We start from the raw sequence: 27234 nt of genomic DNA on the forward strand, positions 1-27234 counted from the left end.
CTTAAATCTCTTCTAATAGCTGTAGTCTCTTGAAAGGTGTGAGAATTGTCTGATATTACTAACTTTGGGAAGTGTACTGAAGCAGATCAGTTGCTTACTAATAAAAGGAATGTTCCGGAAGGCTGTCCTCCAATTTATCAGGCTTATCTGGAAATAAAAATTATCTAGCCACTATAATTAAATTCCTGTATTTTTCTCATATTTTCCTCCTTTTTAAATTATACCATTTCTTACTATTTTCCCTTGTTTTTGCCCACCAAGGATTCTCCCTCCTTCCCTCTTTAGTTTTTCTACACTTTTCACATGTGCTTTGTTTAAAGCTCCTTTTGGGCTTTGAAATGGAACATGAAAACTGCACCATACAGGGGGAGGGGAGGAATGGATGCGTGCATAAAGGACATTCTCTACTATCATCAGAAATTTGCATTTGCAGATGGAACATAATCTATTTTAGGCAATTCAAATTAAGATTTTATAGATCTTGAATTACTGAATTTTTTTGTTTTGTTTCCCCTCCTCTGAATGTAGCAAGCTTTTTACACCGTTTTTAACTTTTATGTATTTGGTAAATATAGTCGCTTACAATTAATGGCATTATTCCACTATGTTTGTAGTCATAATTTTTAGAATTTTGACAGTCTTCTGCTTGCTTCCTTTCTCTGCATAAAGAGCTCACATCAGAACACTGAAAATTAAATCACATCTTCCATAAACAATTCCATCCTTCCCATCTATTAGGCATATCAAGATGGCAGTGTTGCATAGCAGTTGCACTTGTTTACATATTTATACAATGAAATGTGTTTGTGTACGCTTATATTTTAAGTTCATCTTATGTCTCATGGGGGACATTTGGGGGAGAAGGACAATTCAACAATACATCTGCTTAAGTAATAAACTTCCTGTGTGTGTTGCTATTGGACATCTTACTGTTAAATATATCTCTATTTCTTACAACTACTGTATGCCATCTTGCTTGTTCTGTGTGTGAAGTCAGGAGTCTACCACCAAAAGCACTCCCGCAGAAAGTATTGCCCGTAATGAGCAGGATGTGTAGTGGTGGTATAGCTGTGTGAGTCCCAGGATATTAGAGAGATAAGGTGGGTGAGGTAATATCTTTTATTGGACCAACTTCTGCTGGTAAGAGAGACAAGCTTTGAGATATTGACTGACTGCTCTCCCATATCTCTCTGAAATGTATCTCTAGATAACAAAGTAGTACACTTAAAATTAATATTTCAGAGTTAAGGTATTGTATTTAAAACATACGTTTATTTATAGTAGTAAAAATGTGGTGTGCATGGCCAGTGGAAGATTTTTGATGTACCTGCTCTTAAGTGCTCGAATTTATGAAAGTGTGAGGTAAATTATCACATTTTCAACACCCTCAACAGTTTTGGAAGTGCATTTTTTTGTTTTAAGATATTGCTGTAGCTTAATTTCTGCGACTTACAACTATATTTGCAAAAGCATAAAGTTAAGACCTTTATGTAACTCTGCACACACATACAGAGCCAAACCTTTCATAACAACTAGTAATATCTGAATACTTACACAAAAGTTCAAATGATATGATGGCAGTGTTATATAATATATTTTGTCAGACTTTTCCACTTGGGACCTCAAATCCACCAGCTATTGCTTTTCAGGACTTGCTCAAATTCTGTAGCCCACTAATTTGAGCTTGCTGCAAAGATCCTTGGAGAGTGTTTGGGGTTGGATAAGTGGTATTTGAGAGGTAGTGCTGGGGCAGGAGGAGGGGAGAATTGTTGTCTTCCTCCCTTAAGCTGAATCCTAGTGCCTGTGGAATTTTGCTGGGTTTTTTTCTTTCTACATAGATGGTACCCGCTTCTGGGTTGCTTCGCATGGGTGGAAAAACTGAGGATTAAGCTGATTCTTCCTTTGTTAGTGTGTGTTTAACCTTGATCAACATCTAGCACTCAGATGCTTATCATTAATTGTTCTGGTTAATTGTCTTCCATTGCCAATTTGAGATGAGAGCTCAGTCTTTGTTCAGTGGATTTTCTACACCTTGCCCTTATCTGCCATATGATTAGCATGGTGCTATACTTAAGTGCCTCCACTATGGATTTTATCTCTAAGATAAACATATGATAAGTTTATTGTGATCATAATGAAATTGATTGCTGACTAGTTGGATTTTGTAGGTTTTAAATGGAACTGGAGGTGTACTTTTTATTTTTTTGGTAGAAAGTTACTGGGGTAAAGTACTTAGTCCTTGTGCATAACAGTTTAAGAAACTGAAAGATAATTTTGGTAGGGTGAAAAAGTAAGTACCTGTACGTTTAATTGATTTGTCAAAACTAATGAATAAACATGGTTAAAGCAGATCTCTTGCAATTCTGCTAATCAGTATGTTATATTACCATGGGATTCTGTAATTTAACTTCAGTAAATCTCCAGTTTGATTAATGACCTTGAAATCTGCTCTTGAATTCAGATTTGTAGAATGCTTAGACTAGGGAGGAAAAAGGAGATTATACACCCTCATTTTTGTGTTTGTGTAAATATTGGCCCATACTGAAGATATGTTATTGACTGAACTGTTCATGTTTGTAGATAGTATTGATGTTTGTTACATGAAGCAAGATGCTAAGAAATATGCTGACAAAAGGAGGTGCCAGCATTTTTAAATTGTAGTTTACTTCCATAATTGGATTTGTGCTCTTAAAGTGACTGACTGTTTCTGCATAAGAGCATACAGGACAAAATATCAATGCAAGGTAGTATTAGGGGAAAGATTTAATCTAGTCACTATCATATTTTCTCTCATTTGAAACATCTACATTTTTTGTATTTTTATTTGACTTAATCACTTAGTAACATGGCCGCCCTTATTTATTTTTTCTTCATTTTAAAAGTTGGCTTAACTAATTTTTTCCTCTCCCTCTTTCAGCGGATGTAGCCCAGCAGTTTCAATATGCAGTGAGAGTTATTGGAAGCAACTTTGCTCCTACTGTTGAAAGAGATGAATTTCTTGTTGCGGAGAAAATCAAGAAAGAACGTATGTCTGGCTTCCTTTCATGTTCAGTAATTTAGATCTGAATAATTTTAAAATGAATCAATATGTTTTGTAGAAGGTGAAAATTGTAACAGTATTCTAAGTGTGTTTTAAAATACCACTCAGGCTGGAGTCTGGGCCAGCTGCAAGTGTTTGATTACTCTGTAGACTTACCCTTGGAGGCCAAGGAGTGCATGTGTATGGAAAGTGAACTGTCTCTTTATCCTCTTGTTTTCCTCCCACTCAACGAATTGCACAACTGTATCAATACAAAGTAATGTTGTTACTATAATTGACTTCTTAAGTTTCGTACCCTAAGAAGCTTTTTTCTGTTAACAGTTGTGCGACAAAGAAGGGAAGCAGATGCTGCTTTGTTTTCAGAACTTTACAGAAAACTCCATTCGCAGGTATAGTAACGTATAGTAATGTGTGGCTTTACCAATAATTTCATTCTTACAATGTTTTTCTTCTGGACTTGCTGTTAAATTGCCTATAGTTCAAAATGTAAGAAACTAGCGTGGACTAAAGTAAAATTGGAACATATCAGCAGTATTTTGGTTTGTGTATAACTGCATAAAGAACATTTTATGGGAAGGAAGTAGCTTTGCAAAAATAGAAGTGTTTACTTTTTTAATGTGTAAAATTGAAGGATTATCTCACTGCCACTTATTTTTAGGATAATGTGTCCTGAAGTGTATTGATTAGAAGTTAAGCAGTCCTCTTATTTTGAGTTTTTAAGTGATCTGAGGTTTTCATGTTGAAGGTTAAGGGTTTTGCTGACTTTGAGAGTTCTGCTAATACACAAGCACTTATCAAAGAGCAGCATATGGCTGTCTTTTCTGACAATAGAAGGTAATCTGTAGAGTCTACCTATCAGAAGAAGGGGAAGTCTAAGGCTAGAACTTTAGATGAGATGGGAAGAAATCAATACTTTAAATGTGTCCTGAATTCTTAGACTTGAACATCTATCATGTTTGACGAAAATCTCAATGAAACTGAGATAGACAACAAGACATAATTGTATGTCATCTGTTTTGTATAGTGTGATAAGGAGAGATATTATAGGGATATTTTTAGTTGGCAAAAACTAATATGTAGGATTTAAAATTTCCAGTATAATTGATCAGTGGTTTTCAACCTTTTTTCATTTGCAGACTCCTAAAAAAATTTCAAATTGAGATGCAGACCCCTTTGGAAATTCAACCTGTGGTCTGTTGCCCCCTACCATAGAAGTCTTAGACTGAAAACTGACTGAACAGAGTTCAACTATAAATGTTGCACGTGCTTGGCATAGCATTTAATGTGGCATGAGAAAGGGTGCTAAACTGTGGGCTTCTATGATAATGACAACACTTCTGGGTTTTGACCTGTAGGTGGGGGTATTCACATATTTTTGGTTGATCAGAAAAACAGAATGCCTGATCTGGGATCTGAAACTTTATTTTCATAGTCACTTTTTGTGGACACCTTAGACATAGTTTGTGGGCCCCCAGAGGTCTGCGGACCACAGGTTGAAAACCACTGTAATAAAGGATTGTTAACATGTTTCAGTGACCACCCCTTATCTTGAAGGGGAAAAATAACTTTTGTGTTAAGTAGGTTAAAAAAATGGTTCTACTAAGGAACTTTATATTGTGACAATGAATTCTGAAGGCTAATATAATTGAGAACAAGAGCATAGCAAGATCACATGAAAATGGGACACTTATATGGAGAACATCGAGAGTTACATGCAGAAAGAATAAAAATTCCATACAGTACTTTGGAAGGAATATAAACCCTCATGCTTCTGGGCGTAAGTCAGTCTCTGACTTCAGTGGGTTAGGAAGAAACTTTCCCTGTGGGCAGGTTATTCCACAGCTGCTCACTCCAGGACTTTTAGCACTTTTTTTGTGAAGCATCTGGTTCTGGCCATTGTCAGAATACTAGACTCTGTGGACCATTGATGGGTAGTACCTGTCTCATTACAAATGAGAAACATTCAGTAAATCTGATTGCTGCGTTTAGGTCCTAATCCTGAAAACACTTATGTATTTAATTTTAAGAAGTCATTAAAGTTACGCATATGCTTTAGAAAAATAAGGCCCTAATCCTGAAAATACCAATGTTGTTGCTAAGCTTATCAGCTCACCTTTACTCCTTTTTTTCCTTCCCCATCCATTCCACATATCTACAAGATATCTTTCCAGCTTCTGTAGTGATGGACAGTGTCCCCAGGTTGCAGTAGGCTCCATCATCAGCTCTTCCATTTCAGCAGCACTAACTTGCAGCTGTCCTCAGGCCCACTGTCAGCAGTCTTGCTACCTTGTTCTTTTAAGGTAGCTTTTGTGTGTGTAAAATTCACACACACACACACACACACACACACACGCTTTACTATTGATCTAATGTAGAATTATCATAGCTAGCATTTGGTAAGAGTAATATGGACACACAGCATATGAAAATGACCAAAATGTAAACAATTATAACACACATGCACAAATACCATACATTACTTGAAGCAGAATAATAGATGATGTGAACACAATTACAAGAATGTGAATATAACATAGTTAAACTTTTTAAACGGGCTTTAACCTTCTGTTTCCCCCCGTTTTTGTTAGTTGACATCTACTAGAACAAGCCTATAACTATTTCATAGGCATTGTTTGGAACCTTCTTCCCTCCTCCCCATTTCCCTATACCAGTCTCTCTCAAATGCCTGTCATTGTAGTATCTAAGCACTAGAATGATTTTTTTTTTTCTGTTTTTGAAAAGTGCACACACTGTGGTTTCTGAATGCTAACAGTAGTGTAAGGGGACTGTTGGCCCCTTACTGAAACTTAGTGGGATTTCTTTGGTTGTCCATCTCCCAGTTCCAAAAAAAAAAAAGGGGGAAGGGCCAATGAGAAATCAAGATCCTGAGACTGACAGTCCCCAAGGCCCATAGGGAGAGGCCAACAGTCCAGGTTAACCTGATTGACAAGGCAGGTAGGCCAATGAGGGAGTCAGGAGCCTGGGGTCTCATGCTCTGGAGCTGCCTGAGCACAGAGCTAAGGGGAGAGCAGCAGCCTGAGCTGGGCTGGAGGCTGAGCAGCAGCATGGAGCCAAAGCCGTGCCAGAGCTAGAGCAGCCACGGCTGAGCTACAGCGGGAAGCTGCAGGGCCAGAGCGGGCAGTGTGTGTGCGCTGTGCCATAAGTAATACTGGCATCGAGTGCAGTGAGCAGCTGGAGAGAACGAGGGCCCGGCACAGGGACACATCACCAGACAAGGTCTTGCAGGTTGGACTTAGAGGGAGGTCTGGTGCTGGGGAGAGAGTGAGGGCATGTGTCTGACCCGTGGTATCACTGCAGTGCAGCCAGGGCCTGGGAAGGAGGCCTGGGACAGGTGAGGAATAGACTGTGAACTTTTCTTAAGTCCTAGATACTGCTGTTTGTGGTTTCCCTATGCTGAGAGGGCGGGGTGACTTGTTTCCTTTAATCTTTCTGATTTTTTTTCCCCTTATTTTTCTTAGTGTTTCTTTCTGTTTGATAAATTGTATTTTGTTTGAACTTAATGTAGTGCTCACTGGGCCAGGGAAGTGGCAGGTGTGGAAAGAGTACCCTGAGGTGGGGACACCTTAGCTCCTGTCCTAAGTGACCATGATGAGACTGGGGGCCTCGCCTCCCAGGAATCCTGGGCCCAACCTTATTGGGGTTACAAGGACTCTGCCTCACAGGAGAGGGAAAGGGAAGTCCTAGGGTCAGGCAGGTGTCTGGGTAAAGGGCGTTGGAGCAAGGGACTCAGATACTTTTGCTGTCTGATTCCACTGGCGTAGTGCAGAAGCCAGGCAAGTTCCCCACAATAGTGGGACCATTCCCCTGCTTACAGTAGCTACACAACTGATTCCACAGAATTTTTTTTGTGCTGTTAGGTGTAGTATTAGCCATGAAAATCCTTTTCCTCCACATTTTATATGTGGGTGGTGATGGTATGGATATGTGTTTTATGATGAGGAACTTTTTTTTTTTTTTTTTTTTTTTTTTTTTTTTTTTGCAACAGTCTTGGACACTATCTATTTCAAAAGTGTAGTAATTACTTTTCCCTTAAAGTGAAAGCTACTTGGTACTTGTGAATTCCATCTCCACACCCTGGACTCACAAGGCTAGTTCATATGTATTTAGTGGGGTATATCTTATCCAACAAGCTATATTTGTTTTTCATCAGTTGACATTAAGGTTTATCACATCACAGATGGCCAGTACATCAAAATCTTACGTCATTCTTCTTCCTCCTGCTTCCCCTCCGTTAATGAGGTCTTCGCTGGTTCAGTTGTTTCCAGCAGGTGGAATTTGGATGACCTGCCCAGTTTGCTGAATATCTGAACTAATCACAGAAAGACCTATGAGGACTTCTAACATACATTTTGTTTTTTTACAGCACCTAGTACAGTGGTCAAAGTCCATGACTAGGGCTCCTAGGTGCTATGATAATACAGGAAAGGGGTATGTATCAGGGGTGGCCAAACTGTAGCTCGTGAGCCACACGTGGCTTTTACCATTAAAGTGCAGCTTGCAAGCCCACTCCCTACCCCCTATTCTCCGCCTACCAGACTGGGTCAGGGTGGGGGGGGAGCTTGGGACCTCTTCCTTGCAGTGAGGTAGTGGGGTAGGAGCTTCTGTCCACTGGGGAGGAGGGTCTCTGGGCTTCAGCCCTGCGGGGCGCACCTGCCAGGGTTTGAGGCTTCAGCAGGAGTGAGGCTGAGGCCCTGAGCCCTGGCTCCCAGCAGGTGTGCTCTGGCTCTTGAACTTCTGAAGATTGTTGTATGTGGCTCAGAGGGCTAGTAAGTTTGGCCACCTCTGGTGTGTATATATAATACCTATCTTTTAAAAAGGGGATCAAAGAGGACCCAGGGAATTTATAGGCTAGTCAGCCTAAATTCAGTACCTGTAAGATGCTGGAACAAATTATTAAACAATCAATTTGTAAGCACCTAGAGGGTAAGAGTGTTACAAGGAATCTGTCAAGAACAAATCATGCCAAACCAACCTAATTCCCTTCTATTGACCGGGTTACTGGCTTAGTGGGCTGGGTGGGAGGAAAGATGACACATTATCTTGATTTTTAGTAAGGCTTTTGAGACACACACAACATTCTCATAAGCAAACCAGGGAAGTGTGGTGTAGATGAAATTTACTGCAAAATGGGTGCATAATTAATTGAAAGATCATACTCGGTAGTTATCCATGGCTGTCTATCAAAGTGATGGGAAATATTTAGTGGGGTTCCCCAGGAATCTGTCAATATTCTGGTACTAGTCAATATTTAATTACTTGGATAATGGAGTGGAGGATATGTTTATAAAATTTGATGATGACATCAAACTGGGAGGGACTGATAGCACTTTGGAGGACAGGATTAGAATGAAAAAGGATCATGACAAATTGGAGAATTGGTCTGAAATCAACAAGATGAAATTCATTAAAGACAAGTACAAAGTACTACAGGTAGGAAGGAAAAAGTCAAATGCACAACTACAAAATGGGGAATAACCATTTTGCTAGGCAGTAATAGTGCTGAAAAGATCTGGGGTGTTATAGTGCATCACAAATTGAATATGAGTCAACAATGAGATGCAACTGTGAAAAAGACTAATATTCTGTGGTGTATTAACAGGAGTATTGTATGTAAAACACAGGAGGCACTGTGTCTTAGCTGGAGAGTTGCGTCTACTTTTGGTCACTATAGTTTAAAAAATATGTGGATAAATTGGATGGAGTCCAGAAGAGAGCAACAAAAATGATAAAAGGTTTATAACAGTGGCTCTCAACCTTTCCTTCTTACAAAATCTGACCTAAAAATACAAAAGTGTCATAGCACATTGTTACTGAAAAATTGCTTACTTTCTCATTTTTACCATATCATTATAAAATAAATCAACTGGAATATAAATATTGTACTTACATTTCAGTGCGTAGTATATAGAGCAGTATAAACAAGTCATTGTATGAAATTTTAGTTTGTGCTGACTTTGCTAGGGCCTTTTGGGCATCAGCTGTTCCTTCCTATTTCCACTGGGGGCTCCACTGTGAGGGTGGCCCCCTACCCAATTCCAGCTTGCTCCTGGTGGCTCTGACCCCTGTGCTCCCCTCCAGGAGGCCCCTTTTCCTACACAGTTTTAGAGCGTCCTTTGACCTGGCAGGTGCTGCTGGTCAGGTGGGGAGTGTGAGGGTGCTCAGTGGGTGGGCCAGCATGGGGATGCTGCAGCTGGGACTGGCAAGGTAGCACAAGGGCCAGAGCTGCTGGAAGCCTGGGGTGAGCTGGAATTGGGTAGTGGGACCATCCTTGCAGTGGAACCTCCAGTGGCATAGTTGATGTCCAGCAGGCCAAGCGAAGACCCCATTTGGCCAGATCTGACCTACCAGCCTCTAATTAAAGAACACTGTTCTAGAAAGTGACCTTTTACAAAATTGTCTAGGGGTTCTTCATTATAAATTGTCTCAGAAGATGTAAGACAGAGTCCATGACCATAGAAATCTAGCGATTGGACATATGATCTCACTTGGATCATGTGTCTCTGTGTATTCTACACAGAGAGGGATATTGGAAACTGCTGACATAATATTAATTTAATTAAAGTTAAGGGCCTTTCTATTGAAGAAATGGAACACGATATTCTCCATTTTCATGGTTGTAACTCTAGCCAAATTTCTATAGTTAAGTGCAAAACCTAAATTGTAAAGATTTCTTACATAAAGTTGAATTTCCTGATTTGGTAAGGTTGCACTATTACAAAATTTAGACAAAAGAAATTTAGAAGGGGGGGGAAAAATCACTTTTTGGGAAAATTCTATAAAATCTCATTCTCCTCAACTCTGTTACTGATTCCCCATGAAGTGTTACATCATTAACCCATTTGAAAGTTGTCAGCCATCAAACTCCCTTATATTTATGAGTTAGTGGTGTAGAATAGAGTATATGCTTCCATGTGTATTAATGTGCAGTGAAAACAAGGAAATCTTTATACACTTGTCTTTATTACTCTTTACAAGGTGACATTGGAATTCATCTGACATGGCTGTACCATTAAGTTATCTCTTGCAGGTCAGTTTTCCTGTTGAGATTTAAAAGGTTGATAATGCAGTGTTTCAAGATAGCAGCCAACACAGCTCCACTTTTCCTTTCTCTTGGTTTTTGTTTTGGTACAGTCCACAGTTGAGTACAGCTATGTGATCTCTGTGCCTCCGACTTCGGACTTCGTAAATAGTTTGGTAGTTTCCTTTGTCTCTCTGTTCTTTATAGAGATTATAGTAATCCCAGGTTAGATTCCTCATATTCTGGAACCTCCCTGAAGGGGGATCAGTAGAGAAAAGGCAGCTATTTGTTAGATTTTTCAAGGATTGGGTCTTCCAGCTTGCTTCTGTTGTAGAAAGTAGGGGTTAATCCAAGATGCTGATTTAGATCAAATAGAAACTGATTGATGTATGGTGGACATGAAGCAGTATGTAAACTTCCTTTATGAATTTTAAAATTTGGTATGCTGATTAGTTGATCCCTTTCAGTGCACGTGAGAATTTGTGACACAAGAATGTTGAATGCTGGAGGAAATTTTCTTTATAGAACTGACATATAAACTCCAATGTCACTACCTTGAGAACATGACTTCAGACATCCTGCCTGTGTATATTTAAATTATGTTTTTGTGTAGTTTTGGTGTATTACAGTTTTAGCCTGCTCTTTACAACGACAATGTAGAAATTAGTTGTTTATGATCTAGGTTATGAGGTAGGGGTAAAAATGTAGTAAACTCTGAAAATAATTGTGGAGCAATGTCTAATTTTAACTGGATATTATCTAATACATGCCTATCTCTGAATAGGGCGTCCTGAAAAACAAATGGTCAATACTCTACCTCCTGCTCAGCCTTAGTGAAGACCCACGTAAGCAGTCTAACAAGGTAGGTAAGGGGTTCTTTGTTTCTTCAATAAATATTTTAAAATTCAGTATAAATCCCAAATGGGAATGTTAAGAGATGTTAACATCCAGAGTAAAACAAACATCCTCAAAAAGGAAAGTATCTGCAAAGTTCTTGGAAAGGCTGGAAGCAAGAAATTTTTAATTGTATTTTGTGTAAATATTCTAACAATGAGAATTAAAGAAGCTATTCTCTTTAATTATTCAGTTTTATACTTAAACATGTGAGGCATTCATTATCTGGAACACTTTGGATAGATAGATTTAACGTAGGTCAACTCCATACTGATTTTTTTTTTTTTTTTTTTTTCCTGGTATAGCAATTTTGGTTGAGGATGTGGTGTTTTGGCAACACTTTACTAGTAGCAAATGTCCTAGTGTAGTTGCAGTTATGCTGGCAAAAATGTTCTTTTGCTGGGATAGCATATACCAGTTTGGCAAGTGAAATGCATTATGCTGCCAAATGCATTCTTTGGCTGGTATAAGCTGCCTCTACATTAAGAGGGTTTTGTCAATATATAGCTATACCAGCAAACCTTTTCTAGTATATACCTGACTTTAATTTACTATTAGGAAAGGCAATAACAGTTCAGAGACACAGTTGGAGAGAAAAATATTTTAGTTACTGATGTGTTTGATTAAAGTAACTCACAATTAGATCTTTGTGTTTTGTCTTTAAGGTGTCAAGTTATGCCACATTGTTTGCTCAAGCATTGCCGCGAGATGCTCACTCAACCCCTTACTACTATGCCAGGCCTCAAAGCCTTCCATTGAATTATCAGGACCGCAATGCTCAGTCTGCCCAGAGTGCGGGCAGTATGGCAAGCAGTGGGATCAGCAGCATAAGCATGTATGCCCTGAATGGGCCAACGCCAACTCCACAGTCCCTCCTTCCAGGGTAAATTTAAATCTTGCCTATAGCAAAGACCTTGATAAATATTTTTAATATTACTTAGCATTTTTATCCAGTGATTTCAAATTTCTTACCCATACAGAATGTGCTTATCACTGTATCTCCATACATTTTCAAAGCACTTTACAAAATAGCAAACCTCAAAATATTGTTATGGTTTAAGTATGCTTACCGACCACATGTTACAGATGGGTGAATTAAGGAATAGAGAGGATATATGGTTACCTTATTCACAGTTCCTGTTAGTGAATATCTTCATGTCACTGTTTTGCGTTACTCTGTTTCAGCTTGGTGCCTGTGAAGTTTACATGCCTTTCAGTCTTGGTCACTGAGGTCCTCGGTTCATCTGCAGAGCAGCTGTGCAGACTTCACACACTGTCCTGTTAACATTGTTTTCTTCCTGTCTTTTTAGACAATCCTATCAAGCTCCAGGGGTGGGAGATTGCCTTCGTCAACAGCTGGGTTCACGTCTTGCTTGGGCTCTAACTGCTGGCCAGCCTTCGTTACAAAGCTCTACCTCAAAAGGCCTTCCAAACACTGTGTCTCGCAATGTGCCGCGGTCAAGGCGAGAAGGGGAGACAAGTGGTGAGCAAGATGCTTTTTGCTAAGGATTTTTTTTTTCCTGCAACTTGTTTCTTTTCTTGTTTTGTTGTGACTGTTTTGTACTCTTCCTGGGAATAGCTTCTGTTCCATTGTATGTTACTATATGTGAAGAACTTTCCCACAAGGACAGATTTGAAGTTAGGAAGACAGCACATATACAAAAGAGCAGTGTATTTGGCTTTAACTCTTCTGCGTTCCTACTGTGGGGGGGGAAATGATTTGAGTACACATTCTCCCCATTCAAAATTCATCTTTTCTTTAATATTGCAAGTAGCGTGGACAGCAGGACCAAGTAGCAGAGCAGATGGATTGTGAATGAATATGCTCTTAAAAGCTTCAGTGTCGATGATGATGATCAAAAGTTTTGGGATTTTGTCCCCTTTGTTATCCATTTCCCCTAAAACACATGGAACTATTTATATTCACATATACACTGGACCCCCGCTAGAACGCGGATTCCAATGAAGGTAATTAAATTTGGGATCCATGCGCAGTCCCGTGCTATAACCGAGGGTCTGATGAATAAGTAAAATGTGTAACTGTGTTTTTTATTATCTGAGTACACAGTCCTTGAAGTACCACCTCGCTGACACAGTTTGCAGTGATAATAGTGAATAGTGCAGTCATTTTTTAAATATAATCGATTAATTTATCTTATTTACATTGCTGTAAATCTGGACTGAATAAATTTTGAAGGAGCCACTCCTGGATTTACATTAACTGAGCGAAGAATTTGACCAGTTTAACTAGCTAACTCAACTGTAGAGTAGCTGTTGAGGAAAATTAACCTTCCACCTACTTGTATTCAGAAACCTCTCCCATTCTTGTATTAACAAGATCAATGCTGAATAGTGACTAAAAAGAGACAAGGTGCCTCCCAATGCCATTTTTTTTAAAATTGCTTCCTGAATAAATGTGGTCAGTTAGCAAATAAAAGATCTCCTAGCTGCCAGCCCTGCTAAATGTATCCTGGCTTTGAAAATCAAGCTGGGTTATTCCAATTGTGTATTGTTGCTAGAAAAAAAGATAGACCAAATGGAGTGTACATTTGTAACTGAAGATAGAATTTGGCCTTGCAATTAGAATCTGATTAACAATACTGTGAATGCACAAGAGGAAATATATAATTTAGCCCAGTCTCTTATTGTCATGCTAGCTTTTCAGTGCTAAAAGTAGTAAAAACTTATTTTTATCAATGTACCAGCAGGTATGACTCTTAATTCATACAAGGAACAGATTGTATTAAGTGTACATGAAGTGTCAGTCACTTTTTAGAGTAAAACCACATTCCAAATATAAGAACAGGCAACTATTGAAATTTACAAAACATACAGATAATTACAGATCTCTGTAAATAGGCTGATTACTGTTAATTGGCATTCTCTGATATTGCCTCTGCAAATGTGCAGTTCAGGAGTTGTGAACCTGTTCTAGAGCTGTCTTACAGTTGAAATGCTAGATGTAAGAGTGCACCCACATTTTAGCTGAAACTATAAAAGGATCCCACACCACACTGTCATATGCCCTCAGTTCCTCTCTCCTTCCTCCAGACTATTGATTTTTCTGAAGAAGGGAGAAAGGAAAAGAAGGTTCATATGTATCTACAGATACAGTGACTTTGGATAATCTTTTCTTTTCTCTGTTGTGAAATAAACTTCTTCAGGTAATACTTTTCAGCTGTGTTTGAGAATTTGTACCCTCTCGACTAATGGGAGTGTCTTAAAGCATAACATAGACTAGCGTTATTTGTCTGTGAGGTGTTCAGAAAACCTTGCTACACTTAATGTTCTGGATGTTGATATGACGCCAGCCTCTCTTGGCTACTGTAGGTTGTGTCCTTAGATGACCCAGCTGGCTTCCTTAGCCTAAACCAGGCACACCTGTGTCTTATTACAAAAGTTGGGGGGAGAAGATAAAGGAACTCATTGGGGTTCCCAAATCAGGACAGCTCTCTTGCCAATTCCAGAAGAGGCAGCTTCCTATTAAGACAGAATCTGTAGTTGATACTGAGAACATCGTCAAGACTGAAATGGCTTTGTTCTTCGCCTCAAATAAGGTCACAAAAGTACAGGATACTGGAAGACCCAGCAAATGAAGAAAAGCTGCTCACTGTCTTGAATTGCTTTCTGTAAATTGATAAATAGCCTGAGGCACAAAAGCAGTCTGGACTTCAATCAGAGCTGTGAACTCGAGGACAAATTGGATACTCCAGCACCTTAAGCTGTACTGAATCAAGAGCTAGAACTTTTTATAGGAGCATAACTTAAATTTTTCTCTGCATTTACTTTGCCTGGGATTTAAAGGCTGTACAGATGAAAACGTTTGAGTGATCTCCCAGCACCCAACACTGGAGTAATTTTTAAATATGAGAAAAATATCCTGATTTCACAAGAAACATTTTTTTTAATAGCAGATCTCCTTCATGGATGAGCTTTATTGTCTCCAAAGGAGACTATTGAAAAATTAATTCTGAAACAACAAACAAGTTTCAACTGTGCAGTCAAGAAAGGACAAGGAATTATTCAGGGCTACTTGCACTTATGGTAAGATCAAAACGGAGTTGACCTTAAAGGCTGTCTGTTCCTTTTATAGTCTCTGGAATGTTGTGCTGAGTTTAGAGCACACGCATCTGATAGCTGAACTGCTTTGGAATGTTTTCAGGTAGAGGCATATGGCTTTCTTTGTGCCTCTTCAGGACAATTTCATCACGGAAAACTTAAAATAAATGGAAGGAAGTCTTTGTTTTTCAATTCAACTGCTACTTAACTTTTAAGAAGAATAATCTAAGTATCCTTACAAATCTAAACAGGCTTAACCAGTGTTCTCTTTCTTTAGGCAATGTTGAAATAACTGAAGCAAACCTTGTAAGAGACATTTTGTACGTCTTCCAGGGAATAGATGGCAAAAACATCAAAATGTGCAATTCTGAAAACTGCTATAAAGTAGAAGGAAAGGTACTGTACAATTGCTATCACTTTATTGATGAATGGAATCGGAACAGGCAGGAAAGCTTTGGGGAGAGGGATACCATTGGAATGTACATATTTATATACACTGTATGTACAATTTAATTTTTAAGAAAACCCAACTTAACAGCAATACCCAACAACCTCTAAACGTATCCACTATCATTGGTCATACCATCTTCAAGGTCACTTCTTGTGTACTGCCTGCAAAAAGATGGAGGAGAAGAATGGCTTTACAAACTAGGTCAGAGAAGGCATTGCATTCATAAAGGGGCAGTGTAGAATAAAGGATGGAGATGATCCCATCAAAGTGGACGAGGCTGGTATTGTTGGATGTTGGGTGTGTTAAGAGGTGGGGTGGATAATTGGGAAGGTGCAGACCTGTGAAGGGCCATGAAAGTAAATACAAGCAATGGTATATGATAAAGAAGAAACTCATGAGAGTTTGTAGAGTACCCTCTAATAAGAGGGAGTCTTGCCTATAGTGACTGGGTGTTAGCTCCCTAACATCTCTATCCTTTCAGCCATGGACGCACTCTCCTCCGGGCTATGCCAGCCCTGTCATTGTCTTGCAGGTTAACAAGAAGTGCATCTAAGTCCTTGAGTCTTCTTTAAGCATTCCACTGTGATATCCAGCCCCTGACCCTTGGTACTCACAGAAATCCCAGAGCCTTCTGCTCTCAGGGGAGCAGTGAACCCCAGTTTACCTTAAATCACCACTGCTGTATAACGCATAGTACGGGAACCAGGATCCAATCTTTCCTGAAACAACCCTGCTCAACAAGATGTCTCCTCAGTGAATGGAATCAGAGTGTCTGTCTTTCTCTACCCTGTGATATACTGAATCAGTCTTTTGCCTTTATTAACAAACAGGGCTAGCCAATGAGGGGTGACAACTTCCTCCTGCTTGAATGGGCCAATACTGAGCCTTCGGGTTTCTTGGTGACTCATTTTAACTCCAAGACCATAAAGGATATAATTTTCAATATATTTGTTATTCCTTAAATATTAACCATACACACATCTCGCAGTGATTGAGTATTGGTAAGTTACAGTAGAGACCTCATAAGATGTCCTTCTTGGATAAATGCCATGAAAGTTTGTGACTTAGGTGTAGTGAGTTTGTCTGGTCTGAGACAGTTGCTTGTAAAGAACAGTGCATCCTTTGCCCGTTGGTACCAATGGGTCTCTGTGTCACAGAGCTAATGGAGGAATTTGAAGGGAGTATGAGAGATACATGTTAAGAATAAACAAGGAACGTTATCTAAGCTGTAGAATTTTTGTTGGTCTGGGAAAGGGCAATGTGGGTGTTGTAGGCTACAGTAATCATTGCAGATGAGCATGTGGCAATTCTCCAGAAAGGGACATATTTTGGAATTTAATTTATCAACCCTACACACACCCACATCATATATAACATTGGTCTACAATTTTTGAGAAATAGTCTGCTTCAGAGATAAAATGTGCTATTTATTATGTATTTTGATGTGCTGAATTCAAATATGACAATTAAAACAACTGGCGACTGTTTCTAAGATATTAAAGTTTTTACATTTTATGTCTATGTATATTGTGTAGAGTTTTAATCATAAATTGTAAACCTAGGTCTTTTCATGTGTTTATGGTTGCTTTACATGGTAATATTTCACCTGTCCTGTTTATGTAACACTTTAAAAATCAGCAAAAGGGTTATATAAATAACATTTATTATGAAACAAAAGGCAAAAAAACTATTATGTGTACATAGTTTAGCCCTATTCAGTGTCGACTCGGCGCTTCTTGGCTTGTCTCTTGTATTCATTAAATGGAGCATCTCTTGTCACTGTCCAGCAATAGTCTGCAAGCATTGATGGGCTCCATTTGCCCTGATAGCGTTTCTCCATTGTTGCTATGTTCTGGTGAAATCGCTCGCCGTGCTCGTCGCTCACTGCTCCGCAGTTCGGTGGAAAAAAATCTAGATGAGAGTGCAAAAAATGTATCTTTAGTGACGTGTTGCAACCAAGGCTTTTGTATGCCTTGAGGAGGTTTTCCACCAACAACCTGTAGTTGTCTGCCTTGTTGTTTCCGAGAAAATTTATTGCCACTAACTGGAAGGCTTTCCATGCCGTCTTTTCCTTGCCACGCAGTGCATGGTCAAATGCATCATCTCAAAGAAGTTCACGAATCTGAGGACCAACAAAGACACCTTCCTTTATCTTAGCTTCACTTAACCTTGGAAATTGTCCACGGAGGTACTTGAAAGCTGCTTATGTTTTGTCAATGGCCTTGACCAAGTTCTTCATCAGACCCAGCTTGATGTGTAAGGGTGGTAACAAAATCTTCCTTGATTCAACAAGTGGTGGATGCTGAACACTTTTTTCCTCCCAGGCTCCAATGACTGTCAGAGTGGCCAATCTTTCTTGATGTAGTGGGAATCTCTTGCACGACTATCCCATTCGCAGAGAAAACAGCAGTACTTTGTGTGTCCAGTCTGCAGACCAAGCAACAACCTTCAAATCGCCACAAAGCTTCCAATGATGTTGGTCATAGTTTATGCACCTCAAAAGTTGTTTCATGTTGTCATAAGTTTCCTTCATATGGACTGCGTGACCAACTGGAATTGATGGCAAAACATTGCCATTATGCAGTAAAACAGCTTTAAGACTCGTCTTCGATGAATCAATGAACAGTCTCCACTCATCTGGATCGTGAACAGTGTTGAGGGCTGCCATCACACCATCGATGTTGTTGCAGGCTACAAGATCACCTTCCGTGAAGAATGGGACAAGATCTTTTTGACGGTCACGGAACATGGAAACCCTAACATCACCTGCCGGGAGATTCCACTGCTGTAGTCTGGAGCCCAACAGCTCTGCCTTACTCTTGGGTAGTTCCAAATCCCTGACAAGGTCATTCAGTTCACCTTGTGTTATGAGGTGTGGTTCAGAGGAGGGGGATGGGAGAAAATGTGGGTCCTGTGACATTGATGGTTCAGGACCAGAAGTTTCATCCTCTTCCTCTTCCTCGTCTGACTCAAGTGAGAATGATTTTGGTGCATCAGGAACCGGCAGCCCTTCTCCGTGGGGTACTGGACGTTTAGCTGATGGAATGTTTGGATAATGCACAGTCCACTTTTTCTTCTTTGACACACCTTTCCCAACTGGAGGCACCATGCAGAAGTAACAATTGCTGGTATGATCTGTTGGCTCTCTCCAAATCATTGGCACTGCAAAAGGCATAGATTTCCTTTTCCTGTTCAACCACTGGCGAAGATTTGTTGCACAAGTGTTGCAGCATATGTGTGGGGCCCACCTCTTGTCCTGATCTCCAGTTTTGCAGCCAAAAGAAAGGTGATAGGCTTTCTTAACCATAGTGGGTATACTGCGCTTTTGTGATGCAAAAGTCACTTCACCACAAACACAGCAGAAGTTATCTGCACTGCTCACACAAGTACGAGGCATCTCTGCTCACTTTGGCTAAACAGAAATGTGTCCCTTTGCAAAATCAAACACTGACAAATAAGAGAGCACGACACTGTATGATTTCTAGAGCTGATATAGGGCAATTTGTTCAGCAGAGTGATGTAAGCTTTGTTATGATTGAATCATCCATGACTTCTAGGAATAACATGATGCAATTCATATCATGTATGACGCAATACCAGCTTCAGATTGCTTCATTCATTGTTTTGCCTAAAAAGCAAGTACTGTCCAAACCCAGTCATAGATTTATTCATAGATCCAGTCAAAGATGTATTTTAGTCATTTCTGGTTTAAATTGAGATCCCTTCCCTTTATAACTCACTTATCCTCCGCCATTCCCAAGTCAAGAGTCGTATATACTGACCCAATAGCGTATCTTGAAAACTAGAGCCAATCAATAATTTTATGCATCATTTTTGTTCTCAGTGACCCAGAATTAGTAAAGTTTGACTACATTTATTTCAGAAGCATTTTGGCTGTAGAGCAGTGTAATTTAAAATATTATTATTATTATTTTTTATTATATACGTTTAGATGAGGTACGATGTGGAGCAGTCAAGTGGTGCTGTAAGCCTGTAAGCAGGGTGAAACAACAGTAGCCAAAATGAGTGTCATTTTTTGCACAGTACTGGAATATGATGGACTACAGTTTTTACTGTTTAAGTTAATTTCAACACCTTAAGGTGGTATTTATTGGTTAAAGCTATCCAATGACAATGTATTAAAAGATTTTTATTAGTTTTGCATGGACAAGTATTTTATTTTGCAATATGCTAAAATGAAATGTTTTCACATCACATATTCTTAATTGTCAAAGTATCTACCAAGTGATTATAATAGTTTTGTATACTAGTTTCAGCTGAAATTTGCTGACCAGATCAGTTTCCCATAGTTTGTACTAAATAATGGAGAAGCATTACATTAGGAATTCATCTAAGTGGACATGAATTCCTAATGTAATGCTTCTACATTTGTAAACCTTTGTACATACAATGTAGCATCTAGCCTGCCTGACGGAAGGCTTTAATTTGTCATTGCCTGTGCATGCAGTACTAGCCTTTTGAAATATTCTGAAAACTAGGTTTTTAATTTGGTGTCACTTATGCACAGATCAGTATTAATTTCGAGATGGCAATACACAACTTCATATTGGACTTCGGTCAAAGTGCTCAACAAACAAAAATGGCAATTTTGATACTAACAGATCTAGTTTATATCTAATTTAGCATATATCTGTATACTTGTACAAAATGAGAAGTGGTGGTGGTGGTAATGCTCACAATATCCTTTGGGAATTTTACCTCTACAGGGATGTTACAGTATATGAAGATATGGTGGATACAAGGCTCTTAAAGCTTACATCAAATAGAAAAAGACTCGCCACAAACTTTGAAAAATGTTATTTGTCAAGAAAATCAAAAGAATGTAAAATTGTCAAAATCCATCAGTGCTGGACAGAATTCTTGGTGCGGTAGCAGAAGCCAGGAGAGATTAATTGTATTGGCAGCTACTGGATAAGTTTTCAAGTTTAGATGATGTGCTACCTATACTTCTTCACAGGGTTTGCTTTCAGAAATACATAAGTCAGTAGAATTTGGTACATGTCAGAGTTGTACTGGACCCAGGAAAGAAAACAGACTCTAAATCCAATCAGAGAGTATCATATTCACCTGTTTCTGTAGCCACCAGAGCAAGCACGCCTTCCAGCATTTGCTCCTTTTGCATTGTTGGCCTGAGGCAAAGCACACAATATGGACAAGAAACATCATAAAATAGAAATATTTGAGAGAGCAACCAAACCAAGGGAGGCATCACTTCAAAGAAGAGATGACGTTTCATGGAATATCTATGCAAGACATGAGAGCTAAGGATGCAGTTTATCACTCAACATGCCTTTGTTCCTACTTGAGTAAAATGAATTTTAAAGCAAAGCCATGTAGTTATAGTGCAACAATAATCACCTTGTGACATTTCATTTTACCAGCTGATTGAAGAGAGAGACAATGATCTTATGTATCTCCTTTCCAAGCTGCTACAAAGATATAAATCCCTACTTCCCTTAGATGTAAATACTGCAGGCTATTTCAGTAGCAAATTACAGGCAAGAAAAAGAAAAACTCAACTTCTGAAACTTCATGGCATGAATAGAGTGGACAAGGCAAGTTTATCATTATTCTGTCCAGCTCAATAACACTATCTGACTTTAGTCAATCTGCTAGTTAATCTGAAACAGGAACTTAAGTCATTGAGATCGTTTGTAGATGTTCTTCTGGCATGTGAGCCTGATGAACAGCTTTTAAATGAACAGGTAGCTTAGTATAATGCCACTTCAACCCTTGTGTCTGAAATAGCCAAAATGAAAGCCTCAGTATATTATCCAAAGCCAGATCATTGTAGTTGTCAGAGGTCGTCTGCTTTTATGCCACAATTGGAACAGGAGTGTCTGGTTGATTGGTTGAGGCATATAATTCAGCCAGCAGTTCTGAAGACATTCAGAGATGGTGCCTCTTAGTTGTGGAGTTTATAGTATTTAACAAATTCAAAATCTCATCCATGAAGGAGATAATATAGACAACAACGTAGAGGCCATTGATGGAAATAATACTTTCCAATGAAAGGCTAGAGTGGTATTTCAACAACAGGCTGCAGATAGTCCAGCATCACAAGAAATATCACTGAAGTGTTGGAGATTCATAGATTCATAGATTCTAGGACTGGAAGGGACCTGGAGAGGTCATCGAGTCCAGTCCCCTGCCCGCATGGCAGGACCAAATACTGTCTAGACCATCCCTGATATACATTTATCTAACCTACTCTTAAATATCTCCAGAGATGGAGATTCCACAACCTCCCTAGGCAATTTATTCCAGTGTTTAACCACCCTGACAGTTAGGAACTTTTTCCTAATGTCCAACCTAGACCTCCCTTGCTGCAGTTTAAACCCATTGCTTCTGGTTCTATCCTTAGAGGCTAAGGTGAACAAGTTTTCTCCCTCCTCCTTATGACACCCTTTTAGATACCTGAAAACTGCTATCATGTCCCCTCTCAGTCTTCTCTTTTCCAAACTAAACAAACCCAATTCTTTCAGCCTTCCTTCATAGGTCATGTTCTCAAGACGTTTAATCATTCTTGTTGCTCTTCTCTGGACCCTTTCCAATTTCTCCACATCTTTTTTAAAATGCGGTGCCCAGAACTGGACACAATACTCCAGCTGAGGCCTAACCAGAGCAGAGTAGAGCGGAAGAATGACATCTCGTGTCATGCTCACAACACACCTGTTAATACATCCCAGAATCATGTTTGCTTTTTTTGCAACAGCATCACACTGTTGACTCATATTTAGCTTGTGGTCCACTATAACCCCCTAGATCCCTTTCTGCCGTACTCCTTCCTAGACAGTCTCTTCCCATTCTGTATGTGTGAAACTGATTTTTCCTTCCTAAGTGGAGCACTTTGCATTTGTCTTTGTTAAACTTCATCCTATTTACCTCAGCCCATTTCTCCAATTTGTCCAGATCATTTTGAATTATGACCCAGTCCTCCAAAGCAGTTGCAATCCCTCCCAGTTTGGTATCATCCGCAAACTTAAGCGTACTTTATATGCCAATATCTAAGTCGTTGATGAACAGCGCCGGTCCCAAAACAGACCCCTGCGGAACCCCACTCGTTATGCCTTTCCAGCAGGATTGGGAACCATTAATAACAACTCTCTGAGTACAGTTATCCAGCCAGTTATGCACCCACCTTATAGTAGCCCCATCTAAATTGTATTTGCCTAGTTTATCGATAAGAATATCATGCGAGACTGTATCAAATGCCTTACTAAAGTCTAGGTATACCACATCCACAGCTTCACCCTTATCCACAAGGCTCGTTATCCTATCGAAGAAAGCTATCAGATTGGTTTGACATGATTTGTTCTTCACAAATCCATGCTGGCTGTTCCCTATCACCTTACCACCTTCCAAGTGTTTGCAGATGATTTCCTTAATTACTTGCTCCATTATCTTCCCTGGCACAGAAGGTAAACTAACTGGTCTGTAGTTTCCTGGATTGTTTTAATTTCCCTTTTTATAGATGGGCACTTATATTTGCCCTTTTCCAGTCTTCTGGAATCTTTCCCGTCTCCCATGATTTTTCCAAAGATAATAGCTAGAGGCTCAGATACCTCCTCTATTAGCTCCTTGAGTATTCTAGGATGCATTTCATCAGGCCCGGGTGACTTGCAGGCATCTAACTTTTCTAAGTGATTTTTAACTTGTTCTTTTTTTATTTTATCTGCTAAACCTACCCCCTTCCCATTAGCATTCACTATGTTAGGCATTCCTTCAGACTTCTCGGTGAAGACGGAAACAAAGAAATCATTAAGCATCTCCGCCATTTCCAAGTTTCCTGTTACTGTTTCTCCCTCTTCACTAAGCAGTGGGCCTACCCTGTCTTTGGTCTTCCTCTTGCTTCTAATGTATTGATAAAAAGTCTTCTTGTTTCCCTTTATTCCCGTAGCTAGTTTGAGTTCATTTTGTGCCTTTGCCTTTCTAATCTTGCCCCTGCATTCCTGTGTTGTTTGCCTATATTCATCCTTTGTAATCTGTCCCAGTTTCCATTTTTTATATGACTCCTTTTTATTTTTTAGATCATGCAAGATCTCATGGTTAAGCCAAGGTGGTCTTTTGCCACATTTTCTATCTTTCCTAACCAGTGGAATAGCTTGCTTTTGGGCTCTTAACAGTGTCCCTTTGAAAAACTGCCAACTCTCCTCAGTTGTTTTTCCCTTCAGTCTTGATTCCCATGGGACCTTACCTATCAGCTCTCTGAGCTTACCAAAATCTGCCTTCCTGAAATCCATTGTCTCTATTTTGCTGTTCTCCCTTCTACCCTTCCTTAGAATTGCAAACTCTATGATTTCATGATCACTTTCACCCAGGCTGCCTTCTACTTTCAAATTCTCAACGAGTTCCTCCCTATTTGTTAAAATCCAATCTAGAACAGCTTCCACCCTAGTAGCTTTTTTAACCTTCTGAAATAAAAAGTTGTCTCCAATGCAGTCCAAGAATTTGTTGGATAGTCTGTGCCCCGCTGTGTTATTTTCCCAACATATATTTGGATAGTTGAAGTCCCCCATCACCACCAAATCTTGGGCTTTGGATGATTTTGTTAGTTGCTTAAAAAAAGCCTCATCCACCTCTTCCACCTGGTTAGGTGGCCTGTAATAGACTCCTAGCATGACATCTCCCTTGTTTTTTACCCCTTTTAGCCTAACCCAGAGACTCTCAACACTTCCGTCTCCTATGTCCATCTCTACCTCAGTCCAAGTGTGTACATTTTTAATATACAAGGCAACACCTCCTCCCTTTTTCCCCTGTCTATCCTTCCTGAGCAAGCTGTACCCATCCACACCAACATTCCAATCATGTGTATTATCCCACCAAGTTTCAGTGATGCCAACAATGTCATAGTTGTATTTATTTATTAGCACTTCCAGTTCTTCCTGCTTATTGCCCAGAGAGAAAAGTCACTTACTCTCTCCAGGCAATGAGTCTCTTTGTGTAGTGTGCAGCATTTGAAAAACATAGAACATGTCCAGAACTGATTCACCATGGGAAAAAGTACTTGAGGAAAATAAACTCTAGTCACCTACAAATGACTGCTGTTTGAGATCTGTTCTATTGTCTTTTATGACTGCTACCTCATGATGTCCTACCAATACCAAATGATGTTGACATTGTTCATGCTCAGGTGATTCCAGTCTGGACAGATTTCAGCAACTTCTTTACTGCTAACAGGCCCAGGTATGCCAGGTGGAAACAAGTCTACACTTTTGATGGGTTAAATCTCCTTCAAGTACACAGTGCCTTTGAACCTGGGGAATTTGCTGTGCATCAGACTCCTCATTCTTTTAATGGAATTTGGAGTGATGTGGGAACAGAAAACTGTCATCAAAGACTCAAAGGGCAGAAGTAGTATTGTAGGACTGACAGGAAGGAAGACAGCCTTTGTCAGGTGGATCCTCACAAGACATGTCCTGAGTGGATATGCAAAAGCTAAGAGAGAAAGAAGTGACCTAACAAGAAATAGTGAAGAGACAGTCCCCAAACAAGTCTTTGTCTCTACACTGAGGAGGAATGAAGAGCATGTTACAGCTCTTGCCAATCACATCACCAACAATATGGCAAAGTCATGTAACCATGAATCACATCCAAAGATGCTTATCAACATATCCACTAGGCTGCATGTAACATCAAATGTACAAAAGTCTCTACTGAAAATAGCAGATGTTGATGAAGAACAAACAGATTTGTGAGAAGTGCACTTGATTCGATGGGACACGTAGTTACTTCAGCCCAGTCAAGAAATCTGGCAACAGAACATGGTCAAGACAATCAAATTTAAGTCTGGTAAGTGATGGACAGTCCCAGCAGCCATCAGTCCAGAAACTTTGTTTTCTGAAGAGCCCTTTCCTTATCAAGAAGCAGGGATGATGTTTCAGTGGCAACTGTTGTTTATCTATGAAGACCTGTTCCTATGTTCCTCTTCCACGCTGATGAATGAGAAGAGCTGACAAAGCTGAATTAAGGCATCAGCTGGAAGCTCAAGCTGAAAGGGTTGTATGAGCTAAGAGCATTCAACAAAGAAACCCGCGTGTACATCAGATACCATGGCTATCATACAAATGATGTCTGGAGACCAATTCCACACAATCGATGTATTGGCTGCTGAGTACTTGAGGCAGGTCCTAAAAGGATTGACAAAACTAATTCTGTAATCTAAGTCTTTGACAGATATGAGAACAGTATCTGTGAATTGCAGAAAGACAGACAGTGCTAGACAAAATCTAAAGTTGGATGCAAGAGATACTAGGTGATGGCTGGAAGCCCTGTACCTCCATAGAAAGTTTCTAAATGTGGTGTCCAGTTAGCAGTCCACTTGTAACATTCCTCTGAATTTATCGTTCAAAATGCACCTGAGTGTAGGAGCACACCCAGCACAAACACTCCTTCTTGCCGGAGGCTTTTCTAATGGTGAAGCAACAAAGTCCATCACCAGTAGAAATGTTGAAGCCCAGAGCTTGTACATTGCTCAAGAAGAAGCAGACACCAGTGTGCTTCTGCCTGCTGCATGTGCCAATTGGCTTTTTTTTTTTTTTCTTCTCATGGTGTGAAAGGAACCATAGTAATTAGGTCACCTGATACAGATATTTTGGTCCTTGCTGTTCACTACTTTCAGGCACCATTACTAGCATAACTAACAAGCATGGCTTTATACCTGTGCATGCAATTTGTGACACACTCACTCCTGTCTTGTGCAAGATACTTTCTGCTGTACATGCACTAATGGGGTGTGACTCTGTCATCCTTATAGGTATGGGGCAGGGAGGGGGATTTGACAACATTAAACACAAACATAAGGAGCTTTCCGCTTAAGAGATCTTGCTAAACTGGGAGTGAATGATTGACAAGGCACAATTTCTGCAGCAAGGAAGTTGGTAGCAGTGTTGTATGACCAGGCCAAGAAAGAAAAGGACAGAAACTTGAATTGCTTGTGTCTCAATGTAGCTATCAAAAAGGACAGGTCACTGGCCAAACTCCCACCATGTGAGACAGTTTTGAAGAGCATGTCAAAAGAGGCATCTTTGCAAACGAAAATTCGGATGTCTTCTCGCCAGACATTGGATCACCATTGCGACATAGAAAATGTGGATGATGAACTACTTCTTCTGTTCTTCAAGGGCCCAATGGCACCTGAGCTTCTACAAAACTTATTTGGGCTTGTACCAGTGGGGGTTGCTGCACAATCAACTGTCTGTAGTCAGAACAGTCTTCCCTGTACAGAACTGTGTTCATGCCATGGCAATGAAGACTGATAATCCTTGTAGTTTTGGCAGAGATCTTTAATGATTACCAAGATGATGATGATGTTGACTAGAAATGTCACTAGTGCTATTATATTTTAATGATACTTGTGCAAATTTAATATGTATGATGTTGTGATGCTTTGAGGTTAAAAAAAATCTAATTTGGTCTCTCCAAATTATAAATAGTCATTAAACTAACAGAAATGAATGCACATAATTTTAACATGGTCATTTGAAAGTGTTGATGTTGTTTTTTATCCCTATTTTTATGGTAACAGCACTGCTTGACAGCTCCACATCATACCTCATCTTAAAGTAGACATAATAAGCTTTCAAATGATGTATGACGTGCATGTGTAGAGAGAGTACATTAAGTCGACCAAATTGGTGGTGTCTGCTGCTCACCTAAGGAAATGAGGGCCTCAACAAGATTTCTAGCTGTGTGTATAGCAAGGGGAAAAAAAATCTTAAGTGTTATGGG

The 27234-nt window shown here is 39.6% G+C and overlaps 1 protein-coding gene across 1 annotated transcript in view; it reads left to right on the forward strand.

The window, feature by feature from the left end:
* TUBGCP3 (tubulin gamma complex associated protein 3) overlaps positions 1-27234 on the forward strand; it is a 122613-nt gene that overhangs the window by 12156 nt on the left and 83223 nt on the right. Inside the window, exons 2-7 of the mRNA XM_034758143.1 lie at positions 2918-3025; positions 3362-3429; positions 10864-10941; positions 11639-11856; positions 12284-12456; positions 15310-15428. Of these exons, the coding sequence (XP_034614034.1) occupies positions 2918-3025; positions 3362-3429; positions 10864-10941; positions 11639-11856; positions 12284-12456; positions 15310-15428 (764 nt within the window). The remainder of the gene's footprint in view (positions 1-2917; positions 3026-3361; positions 3430-10863; positions 10942-11638; positions 11857-12283; positions 12457-15309; positions 15429-27234) is intronic.

The sequence above is a fragment of the Trachemys scripta genome, chromosome 1 (assembly GCF_013100865.1).
Source record: "Trachemys scripta elegans isolate TJP31775 chromosome 1, CAS_Tse_1.0, whole genome shotgun sequence".
Classification (NCBI taxonomy): domain Eukaryota; kingdom Metazoa; phylum Chordata; order Testudines; family Emydidae; genus Trachemys; species Trachemys scripta.